General features: G+C 35.3%; 1 protein-coding gene across 10 annotated transcripts in view; it reads right to left on the reverse strand.

Annotated features, from left to right (window-relative positions):
* TRRAP (transformation/transcription domain associated protein) overlaps positions 1-12,261 on the reverse strand; it is a 90,176-nt gene that overhangs the window by 67,094 nt on the left and 10,821 nt on the right. For all 10 annotated transcript variants that reach the window (XM_065644477.1, XM_065644468.1, XM_065644476.1 and 7 more), the window contains 9 exons: positions 11,801-11,879; positions 10,556-10,790; positions 8,467-8,794; positions 8,247-8,344; positions 7,409-7,603; positions 6,690-6,881; positions 4,810-4,975; positions 3,329-3,585; positions 2,291-2,491 (listed from right to left, as the gene is read on the reverse strand). In XM_065644477.1, the coding sequence (XP_065500549.1) occupies positions 2,291-2,491; positions 3,329-3,585; positions 4,810-4,975; positions 6,690-6,881; positions 7,409-7,603; positions 8,247-8,344; positions 8,467-8,794; positions 10,556-10,790; positions 11,801-11,879 (1,751 nt within the window). The remainder of the gene's footprint in view (positions 1-2,290; positions 2,492-3,328; positions 3,586-4,809; positions 4,976-6,689; positions 6,882-7,408; positions 7,604-8,246; positions 8,345-8,466; positions 8,795-10,555; positions 10,791-11,800; positions 11,880-12,261) is intronic.

Genomic DNA, 12,261 nt, shown 5'->3' on the forward strand with positions numbered 1-12,261 from the left:
GTAACTTTAAAAGTATGTACAATTTGGACTACCTAAATTAAGAAATACAGAGAAAGCCTGAGAGAGCGGACTTGACATTGTTATGTCATTTGTTGTTTTTATAAATGCGAAGTTTTACAGCAGATACATTAATTTTCACAGCCAGAAAGCATCTGAAGCCATGAGCGAGGTACACCCTCATTCTCTCTCCTCCCTCAAGAAAATTTGCCTCACCTTCCTCTCCAGCAATAACTGGTATTCCTAATCCCTATATACTGTAGTTATACCATGCATTTATACACATAAATGGTACCAAAAATGTTCTACCTTACAAATTACTTTGTCATATTTTCCACGCAAATCAAGAGCTGCATAACACATGATGAAATGTCCCTGTAAGCAATTTGCAAACACCTTTTACCTAATGGAAATAGTGCTCTTCCTTTGCAAGAAGATTTATTTAATACATTTGGAGAATAATTCAAATGATCTCTTAAGATATGAAAGTGACGAAAAGAGGGGTTACATCTTTTTGGAAAATTTCTTTTTTGCATATATATAAACGCAGACACTTTCTATCCTTCCCTCTCCCCCAGAAAATGAAAGAAAGAAATTAAAAACAAATGAAACAGGCATTAAATAAAAAAACACGTAAAAATTGTTTTGGAGTACACGAAATAAGGAATTTCAATACCTGATCAATTGTAAATAAAATCCTGCCCATGCTTGAACAGGATTGTGGAGAAACCTGCTTTGCTACAAAGAAGTGGGCATTTTCCTTCTTTGAAAGGAAAACCACCTTTCCACTTACTGACTTCAGTAGCTGTCATCCCATCCCTGTTGGAATAACCTTATCAGCATCTCAATGAAAAGAGCAATGGGTTTTACGCAGACCACAGAAGACTACCACAGCACTAAAAGAAATGTATTTCTCATTTTCAATTTATTCCACTTCTTTTTCCTTTTAATTTGGCATTTCCTTTTCAGAGATGCAAAGTATACCGCAGATAACATTTCTTGGTGAAAACCAAGAAGCTGAAGGTCGTTCTATATCATTAACCAACATGTTAGATGCATAAATACTTTGGAAATCTTGGTTTGAATTAAAACTAGCAGGATAGGAAAATGTCAGCAATTACAGTATTTGTATGTATTCAACTCAGTTTCAGTGCAGAGGAGAAATCAGTAAATCTATAGGCATTTTAAGAATCATTTTTCCAACCTAATTTGAAGCTTGTTGGCTGTATGGAGTGAAAGAGAGCCAGCTGCCTGTAAACAAAATTATTTATTGCATTCAGATCATACCTACTCACGAAACTGTAATTGAAAAGGCAAGTACCAAAACTCTACTGGCCAAATTAACTCAGAATCCCGCTTCACTCTCAGATCCCAAGACACAGGCACAGATTAGATTGCTGTAATTAATGAGAACCGAGCATTTCTGATACATTGCCAGATAGAAGTCAGTACAAGTACCAAGTGGTTTTGCAGCTATATGAAGCACTATACCCAACCTAGAGACAACAAACAAAACCACATCACTGCAGTCATTAGACTGATCACCACTGAAGAGTTTCTACAATAAGTTGTTGGTATACTTCAAAAGCAAAATAGGGAGGTTTTAGAATAGATTCCTGCTCCTCATCTAAGCAGTGCACCAAAAGTTAGGAAGGGGATAAAAGGCACCGAAAAGATTTACTTGTGCCAGTGCAGCTCCCCGTCCTATCACTTCGTAAAAGCAGAACAGCATGTTTAAATCTGTTATTGTGAGGGTGACATATAAAATGGTTTGAAGGGAAAATAAAGAACAGGTTGGCAAGCTTCTGCTAATTTTGCATGTCAAAATGAACAAGAAGTTCACAGAAGTCAAGCATAGGTCTAATTGCTTTATATAGAGACTCTCAACTGATCACTACATAGCAAAAAAAGAAAAAAGCTCTTTGCAGTGATTTCTGAAACAACACTTTGTCCGTTACCTGCCAAGTCCAGCAACTCCAAAATTACTTGAAACAAAAACAAAAAACTACAGAAATGGGTTTAGATTCTGTTTCTTCATTACAACATAAATTAATTAGAAATCTCTTTGTCTAACTGGAGGGATATAAAAAAGTCAAGTATGCAAGAGATCCTAAAACCTACTTTGAATCATGTAGATTCTGTAACATTAGATATTCATTAACTCACATCTGGAACTTGCAGACGTCATATTTTTTATCAAGGTTTCACAAGCAAACAAACTTCCAAAAAACACGTAATAAAGGAAAATTGAATAAGATGGCTTCCTAGCACAGCAAATAAGTTATGTCCTTACCTTTTCCATTGGGAGCTGAATGGATGCTTTACAGTCTGAAAATTCAATTGTAATACTGGGTCCTTGGATTTCTGTGACTACATATTGTAGTTTCTGTGACTCCTTTAACATCTTTCTGTTACTTCCACCAAATTTACCAAGTACACGATAAGCCACGTGAGAAATGCTGTCTGCAGGATTGCGCAGGGTACGCCACAAAGCCTGGAAGTATTTTCAATGTTATGTGGTCTGATCAGTCTCACTTCAAAATTTTTCAAGTGATAATGTAAAAAAATGTCAACAAAAAGACGTTTTCTTGTATCTCAGTAATAAATCCTGCATAACTTCCAGAAAATACTTGCCGTGATTGAATATAAGAAGTCTCAGTTTGCAACAGTTCAAGTGCTTTGCAAGAAAGTTGTCCTAAATGTAGCTTGAGATTAGATTAATGTGATCAGCTACAATGTAATTTCATGTTTATGGCTAATATTAGATAAACAACATCAGGAATTAAAAAAAAAAAAAAAAAGGCCAGTTAAGGCTGAAGGGAACTAACCTCAAAGAGCTAGTTTTGAAATATAAAAAATAAATATTATATTTAAAGGATAAAGTATATGCAAGCACTGTATTAGGGTAAATAGCCACACTAAAAATATGGTTCCAAATTTCAACCACATCATCTTCACTGTATACTTAAGATTTCATATAGCTGTCAATCATGATATGCTGAAGGTATCTAGTTGTTCTTGTTTTGAAAAAGTTAACAAATTTTAATCATTTTCTGTATTGATTCAACTTACACATAGTAATATTCTTGCTAAGTGACAAATCTTAACTCTTTAAGAGTGGGTACAGAAGAAATTATTAGATCACTTTTAAATTTTTCAGAGTTTTCAGTTTAACAATACAACACCAACTGGCCTTTTACATACAAATCAGATGGGTATGGTTCTCATGAAAGATTTTTCCAGTTTTTATAACCAAAGGTTCACATAAATTTCTACCAATACTTGGCAAATCAATGACCTCTTGTGGTCTAACAGGAAACAACACGTTTACCTGCATCAGCTCAGCTCGAACTGGCTGAATATGATCGTACAGAAAGTCTGGCTGCAAATTATCCACGCACAGTTCAAGGGTTCTTAAGCCTTGGCTGACCAGGGTCTGGGATCCATTGAGAGCTGACACCAAGGGATCCATCAGCATCGGCAGATAGGGCAGCAACGAGCTCAGACGAACCGGCACCGTGAGGCAGAGCTCAACAAACAAGTCTTTCATGTGTTGTTTGTGAAGGCCACTTTGCAACATGTTAAGTCCTGAAAATCATTGAGAAGTTATACAATGAAAGGAAAAAGTCCACAGTTTGCTGTTAAAAATTGCTATTTCCTAAATTCACTGATATTTTTTAATTCTGTAAAGTTTATATCTCTGTAAATAACATATTTACAAAATACAATACCGTTCATAATTATACATCTACAGATTTTATGCAGTTAATGCTTTTATAGGTACATGCATATAAAAAAAAAACTTATCTATGTATATTCTAAAATTTAATGTAAGACTCAATAAAGTAGCATTTGAATACAGGGGATGAAAACCAGAAAAAGATAATTTGACTCAAACCTCAGCTTTGTATCAATTAAAAAAAAATCCACACAAAACAAATGTTTTTTAAAATGTCTGGAATCCTGAAAAGAAGCATTAAGTAAGTTCAAATATATTCACTGTCCCTTACAGACTAAACATACTCCTCAACTTATTTTTCTCCCCGTCAACATTTCATATATTCCATAAACCTAGCTAGCACTTCTACACTGACATGTATTTCACACAATGATTTATAGATAGCATACAGATTTGCTAACTACAACAAAAATTGCCCCTACAGCTGTAGATGGAAACCACAGGATTTCACATTTCTGGAATTGTTCCCATCACCTTGTCCCTAGGTTTAAGTAGCTCTCCACATTTCCTTGTTCATTCTCAGTATCTCTGGAACGCAGTTCTTGCAGTCACAAATGTGCAATTAATCAAACTGATTGTTATTTCCATTTCTTCTTGCAAACTGACACTACTTGCATTTATATTTATCACACACTTGCAGGTGCGCACACGTGCCCTCAACTGCAGAACAACCAGAGCTTCTCGGTAATGTTCTTCCCAAAAATAACAGTGATGGCCTGGCAACATTGCTTCTCCTACTACTCTTATCCCTGGATGCTTTAAGCTAACAAAGTTATCCATAGCAAAAAAAAAACCACAAATGAAAGAAGTAAAAAAACCAGCCCCCCAATGAAAAACAAAAACAAGCAGCAGAAATCGTGAAGCAGCCAAAACTATGGAGCCTGAAGCAGCTGATAGAAAATGAAAATAACCCACGTTAAATATATTTAATCAACTGCTAAGCTCAAAATCAGAAGTTGCTTATCAGAGTCAGGGCTTTTGTTTTGTTTTTTAAATTACGTAACATAACTTTATTACTACTGTTTACATAAAAAGATCAGAAACACGGGTGGGGAAAGAAGGTATTGTTCTACCTTGCAGTAAGTTTGGTAACAGTGGCAAGAATTCTTGATATAACAGATCGTGACTGCCTCCTCCAATAGATCTGAACAGGGCTCTGAGCAGCAGGAAATAGTTATAGGGCTCTTTGGCAGTCTGTGCAAGTTCCATAGAGCTGTTCACAATCTTGTGCAAATGTGGCTATAAAAAAGATAAAGCTTGAAGATTAATAAAATACCTATTTTATCATCATTATGTACAAGAGTTTAGCATGTGACAAGATTCTCAGATCAAAAAACTCCAGCTATTCCAAGTACCTTGATACCACACTAACCTTATACCACCGTTAAAGAATTGTTATAAAGTAAATCTGTATTTGAACAGTATGAAGAACCCAGAGCATTCTTTGATTAATTAAACCCTGCTTTCGTATTAGCCAAATGATCAAGTCTGCTTGCTACTCCAAGCAGTAACTTTATCAAAACAAAAAAGCCTTCTACAAATTTGACACAATGAAAAATATTTGCTTCACAGAACCTAGAGACGTGTAGCAGAAATCACAAGTGTTAGAATCCCAAGAGAAGACATTTCGCAATATTCATTTACTCCTGATCCAGCTTCAGCACTAATTCTTAATTTTTGTGAATGCTAAAATTTCACTTTGAAAGCAAACTTTTAAAAGTAGAAAAGAAAATGGTTACAGAACTGGTGGGCTTTCTAGAGCAGAGGACATTAACAGTTTGCAGGAATCATCAAAATTAGTTGATAAATACAAGGATTCTCACAGATCAGGGACAAACTATGACACATTCTGGATTTTATTAACATCTAAAAGCTTTCTACATTGCTATGCAAATGCTGCAAATAGCCTTCATCATTCAATTAAATTGTCTTCCCAAGGTCCATATCATCAATCCTGCAGAAACAAAAAAACTAATAGAAGCATGAAACTGTGAAGGTCGTAAATCACACTCTTTGAATTGGATCTCCAGTTTATGAAATCCAAATGACCTTGATCCTGATGACAAATGAGAAGAATTTAAGCAAGATTATATGAATATTGCTTCATGTTACTTTTATCTTTCAAAGAATGTAGAAAATCAGTAGGCCCTACTCTGTTCTACCCAGAAAACTGAACTAATGCTGCTGCAGCAAATAGTTAAGCACAGAAATCATTATCACACAGTTACCTGTATCACAACTGCTGGTATTCTAGGGTAGAAAGAAGATAAATGGAAAGAAATTATGAGTGCAAAAGCAGCACTCAATTAATATTTTTCTGGATATAGGCAGCTGTTACTTTTATGAGAAGAGCACACTCTTGCTTCAAGCTCACTACTAAACTCACTGAATAATGAGATGATCTTATCAACATAAATAGATCTTTGGAATACACAGACAATGTGTTGTCAGTAGAAAAAACAGCATTCCTTAATCCAGATGTGTCAAGAGCACAGAAATATCTAACTCAAGGGGTGTATGTCATTGAATAGGACATGAACAAGCAAGATTCAGCAACACAAAAAAAAATTATTGCAGTCTAAGCAAAAGTCTTAAGTTAATATGGAAACGAAGAGGAAAAATATGCAGAAGATATGCATATCCTGACCAGAGAGTTACAGGGGTTTATGGCAATCCTGATCAGACCACAAGCACATATCAGCCATTCATACTCAGAATTAACACATCACTTTATAGTTTCAAATATGAAGCAAACATTCACAGAAACCATCTCTGATAAATAAGGCAATGTACTTGGCATTTGGAAAAAAATGGAGATGTATTGCCAGTAGTGGTTCAAACACGAAAAGACTACCAAATATTTGCGTGAAACTCTTAAATTTCTCCAGGCATCCAAAGAATGTACTAGGAGTCAAAACAGATTTTTTTTGTTTTTAACACAAATGTTCTTTACCTTCAGCATTTGTTCATTTTCAGCTGCAAATAGTGAAACTGAGCCAAAGACTAACTTGAACAGCTTGAGATACAGATTGGAGAGTTCCACATTAGAGCCCATTTCTGGCAGCCGATCCAGAAGATATTCTACCAAAATCGTTGCAAAGAGAGCAGAGGTAGTAGGGTTTGCCAAAAAGGAATTGGCAACAATCTAAAAAAGGAAACCACAAAGGAGTTATTGTTGCTGTAACAAAAAGAACAGAGGGAGAAATGCACTACCCATTTAAAACAAAAAAGAAATAAGACAAATTTCTCCCCCTACCTCCACTGCTACCCAAGTGATTCAGGTTATCCTCAGTGGAAAACAACCATGCATATAATTTAAATACTTAAGTTTAAAGTTTAATTTTAAATGTATATTATAGGACTTGTGTTCTGTAAAGCAGTAGAACATTAATACAAGAACCTGAACGAAACAAGAACTCCACAATGTTCAGTACTTTTCAAGAATAAAATCCATTCCTGTATTCTAAACTGAAATGCTAGTGTTTGTATTGCATCACTTTGGAAAGTTTTTGAAAATCCATTTTTACAAAATATTCTTATAGACAGCTTCAAATCTTGCATTAATTTCAACATTATTTATAATTCCACTTCAGGCTTAGGTACTTCAAGGCATAAGCTATTTTCTACAGGCTGTTTATTATCAACTGAAAAAAGTAAACAAAAACGTAATACCTGAAGAGCATAGTTCTTTGAGATTCTCTCCACCATATAAGGAACAGTAGTTTGAAAGATTTCTTTAAAAGTTAAAGGATTCATCATTGTGAACACACCAGCAAAATGCTCCAGAACTTCCTTTTCCTCTTTCATTCTGACTGTCTGACAGTTTGCTACTCGAACATACGTCTGTCCGTTTCCTGCTATTTGGACCTACAGCAATTTAGAAAATGCATATATCAATTACAGAATCTGAGCAATTTTTTCCTCACTATTCTTAAAGTACCTTTTGAAAAAAAACGAGATTTTCACATGCAAGCCCCATACAATTAGAATTTGGGCACAAGGGCCAACAGTGACAACAAAAATATTAAAACAGAGTGTTTTCAGCACAGATTTTAAAACCATGAAGTCAGGAGTGGAAGAAGACAACAGCAGGAGATATCACAGTGTATTTGTGAAGCTACTCAATTCCAAATCACGTAAATTTACATTTCATTAGTATTTTGTGTAACTACAGAAGATGAACATAGCTATGTCAATGCTTCAACTGATACCCAAACTATCTCTTTGAAGAAAAGACTTAATCCACTACATAAAATACAAATATTTTTAGTCTGACCTGCCTGCTTAAACACAGACAATAACAGCTGTAAAGAAAATAACTTGTTCCTTGCAATTCATAAGTACTTTGAAATTCATCAAATTTCCCAATAGCTCTTGGTCCTGAAATTATAGACTTATTGAAAATGCACTACATGTGAAATTTGTCTTTTAGCTGACAAATAATCCTTATTAAAATATCTAACACAGAGTAACTGTATAAATAAAAGTGTTATGTGGCCAGGTTACATACCTGATATATATCTAAAGCTTGCATTGCATATTTTACCAGTTTTATATAGATTTGAGTCTCCTTAGGTTGCAACTGCTTATTGGGAATAAATTGTGCTTCTGAAAGAAGATAAAGAACAAGACAGTTGTTAATCATTAAAAATACTATTTGCTTTCATGCTAAAGAATTTTAATTGTAGAATTACAAAAGATAAATGTAATTAAATATGACGCAGTTTTACCACCAGGAGCTTTGCATGATGTTATGCCCCACGTGATGGTCTTGACACCACAGACCAAAGTTTTCACCAAGCTTCGGCAATCCGTGACCTGAAATGTCTGTTTATCTTCTTTTTCTTTATCCCCCTGTTTTTCAAACACGGGTACTGGTGTGGGGGCCACTGGAGTGGCTGGAGCAGGAGATGGAACAGGAACAGGCGCCGCGTTTGCTGCTGTCGGTACCCCAGGTAACGCGGCTTCAGCAGCCCCGAGTTCAGACTGGGGCTTGCACTTCTTAAAAATTACAGAAAGCTGGTATCGTGCTATAGTGTGAAATTTCAGAACAAAAACCTAAGGCACAAAGAGGAAAGGCAAATGAAAAAGCAGGGAGGGGGAAGAAAAAAGCAAGTACGTTTCTTCTTCAAAAATTATTCTAAATTTAATACTACTAATACTTTGGCATGCTGAGATCAATACAATTTACACCTAAGTACTTCTGAAGTCATCAAATGACAGTAAACATCTTAAGTGTAACAAGAACTAGTTTGCTTACTTTTAACAAGCTCCAAAAATAAAAATATTCGCTGAAACCTAGTAAAGACACATGTTGCAAAAGGTTCCAGTTTAAAATTTTCTGTACCTCCCAGATTTTAAAGTCTACATTTCATTGGCTTGCTCAGATATTTCCCCCCTAGCACCACAGCTCTGTAAGCTCCTTTCTTCCCTAGATGTAGCTTCTCTGAATTAACATATTATTATAAATATTCATTTGATAAACAAATGACCAAACAACTGTGCTACAATACAGATTTTTTTTTTTTTTAAGTAGAAAAAAGAAGTGTAAGTTTGTTTGGAAGACAAATCCTACTAGAAAGCTACTTCAGTTTGAGAAATCTGGAATAAAGGACCCAATACAATGCATAATATCGACATTTTTCACTTGCACCATCACTTGTATTTTGCATTTAGGATGAAAGCCACTCCCTAAACTACTGCTACCTTAAGAAATAAAAAAGTTCAGGGGTAATACCAAATAATCTGGAGATGATTAGAATGACTGAATCTCTTCCCTGGTGCATTCAGAACTACAACAATCTGTCAGTGACAGAAGAGTCAAAGACAGAGGGGATCACGACGTTCAGAATTCCTAGATCTCGCTTTCCAAAACAAACAGCCGTACAGCTTCCTCAGTTCTCTTCAAGTGTTAACACCAGTTTGTTTAGATTTCAAGATGTGCTCTCACATCCAAATATGAGATTATTAAACCAGTATTTATCCTAGAAGAGTTTTACTCTACGATTAAGTGCCTCTTCATTTTGTGGCAGAAGACACACTAGGAAACCTTTTTCCATTAACAGTGTGGTGACAGCAAGCAGATGCTGTTTCACTTGTACTGCGCCATGGATGACAGTTTTTAGGGTGCATCTCTGAGTTTTAAAAATAACAATGACAAAAAAGGCCCCCCCAAAAATCCTCAATTTAAACAAGATCCTTAAAAAGGACAAGCACATCTTGAAAGTGTGGCTATTTCACACTTTACGGATTGTACTGGGCTATGCCAAGGACCTGCAAGATAAACCTCTTTCAGGATTTAAAAATTTAAAAACAAGAAAAACCACACACACAAAAAACCCACCAAACAAACAAACAAACCCCACAAAAACAAAAAAAACCCACCCACACACAAAAAAACCCAAAACCAACCAAACAAAAAACCCGCAAAAAAATACACCAAACAAGAAGGCATTAAAAAAATACCATTCTTGCATACCCTTAAGTGGGGAGATTACAAATAAAATTCAAAATAAAATTAAAAACCCAACCAACCAACCAACAGTTAAGCTACCCCCAGCACCATAGACATTCCGTTTCCTGCTTTGAATCAAGTCACTGAATGAATAAGCTGAGTTGGCAAAACATCTCCACTATACTTGAGATATTATCCCAGTTGCATGCCATTTTAAAAAGCCCTTCTCTGAAGTACTAAAACAATATACAGTATGCAGACTGCTTCTAGATATCCTCATTTCTAAAGAAAGTAAAATGTGATTGACAACATACTACAGAATAGGATATTCAACTTATTATCAAATGTTTTAAACAAATCAATACCTCCAGCATTCTCATAAGAATATCTCTACCATTTCCATTTTCCTGTTCACTTTTAGAGCGGATACAATCTACCAAATTTAGCAGCAGCTTGCAAGACATTGTCTGGATACTGCTGGGCAACGACTCGTCATCAATGTTCTTGGCAAATAACTGGACAGCAAGGGAGAGATCATTGAGTGGCAAATGCTGACGGACATGATGTACCAGGTCTGCCAGGGTACTGTAGGCAAGTGGTCTAGCAGTAAAAACAAGAAATGAAGAAACACATTGAGGACAATTATAATTGTTGTTAATTTAACTTCATCAATAATTACTGCCTGAAGCTCTTTCCAAGACTCTAAATAAATATTTTCTATTTTTATATGTAAATCCAGAGTTCACAAGGTTCTTTCAATTACACAAGAGAATTACAACCCATATAATCTAACCAAAGATGCATTAATCTGTCCCACAGCACTAATATTACCACTCTGATCTTCCTTCTCCCAGTGCTCAACATCCCCAGCACACACGTTCCTCTACATAAAGAGCGAATTTAGCACGTTTTAAGCCACATTTTAAGCAGTGTTGGTAAACTCTTTCACGATTAATCGTTGATGACTCATGATCTCAAAAGTAGTCATGAAAATTGATAAATTTAAAAAATAATTTATTTTCAAATACCATATTTAAGTATCCAGTAGAGCAAATACTTCTAATACCTGTTGTCAATAAGGTACACTTGATACTTAAGCAAGAGGAAATAATTCTGCTCGTACACGTATTTTAATTTGGTCAGCAAAGGCACCTAAAACTTCATAGACTATTGAAGATAGTAAGTATTCTCCCCATTTATTTTTTTCAGTTGTGAATTAGTTTTAAGGTATGTAATGACAAAACAGTTGAAATTCCATTCAGAATTTGCACTGGACACAGGATTGAGGCTGTTTCATGCAATATTGGTAAGATACCGAGTTGATTTCACTATGACCACTGGTTGTGCTCTGCAATTCAAATATGAAATAATTTTCATTCACCCATTTATCTGATTTTGCCCTACACTCACATTACTATGCAGTGCCATCAGTGTTAAACAACGACTCTTTACAGCAGCAGAAGCTCTTCCAATACTAGAATCTAACAAAATGAGTTATTTAAAACAAAGATTTAGGATCCTATACAGACTTTGTTGTAAATATTAATAAATCTTGAAAGAAACCAGCCCTGACAGGCACTCGGATAGCTATTCCAAACTGTCCGTCATACCTCAGTGTCTCTCGGGCAGTGTATCCAGAGCCAATTAGTATAGATTCATCAAACAGCTTGTCCATACACGGAATAAATTCTATAATTAAAAAAAGAAAAAAGAAAAAAGAAAGAGAGGGGAAAAAAAAAAAGCTATATGTAGTGATTGGCAAAGGAAATAATCAAAATAAGATAGTTAAGCATTAAAGCACCAAACTTAGGTATTTAGAAATAAGTCAAAGTGGTTTTATTCTAAAATTCATTCCTGAAGCTTATAAAAGTCAGTGCTACACAGAAGGAAACTTTCGATTAACCTCTTATGACTACGAACTCCACCAACACCTGCCCCTTGAGTAACATTACAGTCCACAGTCAAAGCCACAGCACTGATACAACAAAAACACAGCTATCTATCTAATATTTATGTGCATACCATTTTGCTGACATGATATATGCTTAGACAGAGGCCATCGTTGCAATGA

The sequence above is a fragment of the Caloenas nicobarica genome, chromosome 14, assembly GCF_036013445.1.
Source record: "Caloenas nicobarica isolate bCalNic1 chromosome 14, bCalNic1.hap1, whole genome shotgun sequence".
In the NCBI taxonomy this organism is placed as follows: domain Eukaryota; kingdom Metazoa; phylum Chordata; class Aves; order Columbiformes; family Columbidae; genus Caloenas; species Caloenas nicobarica.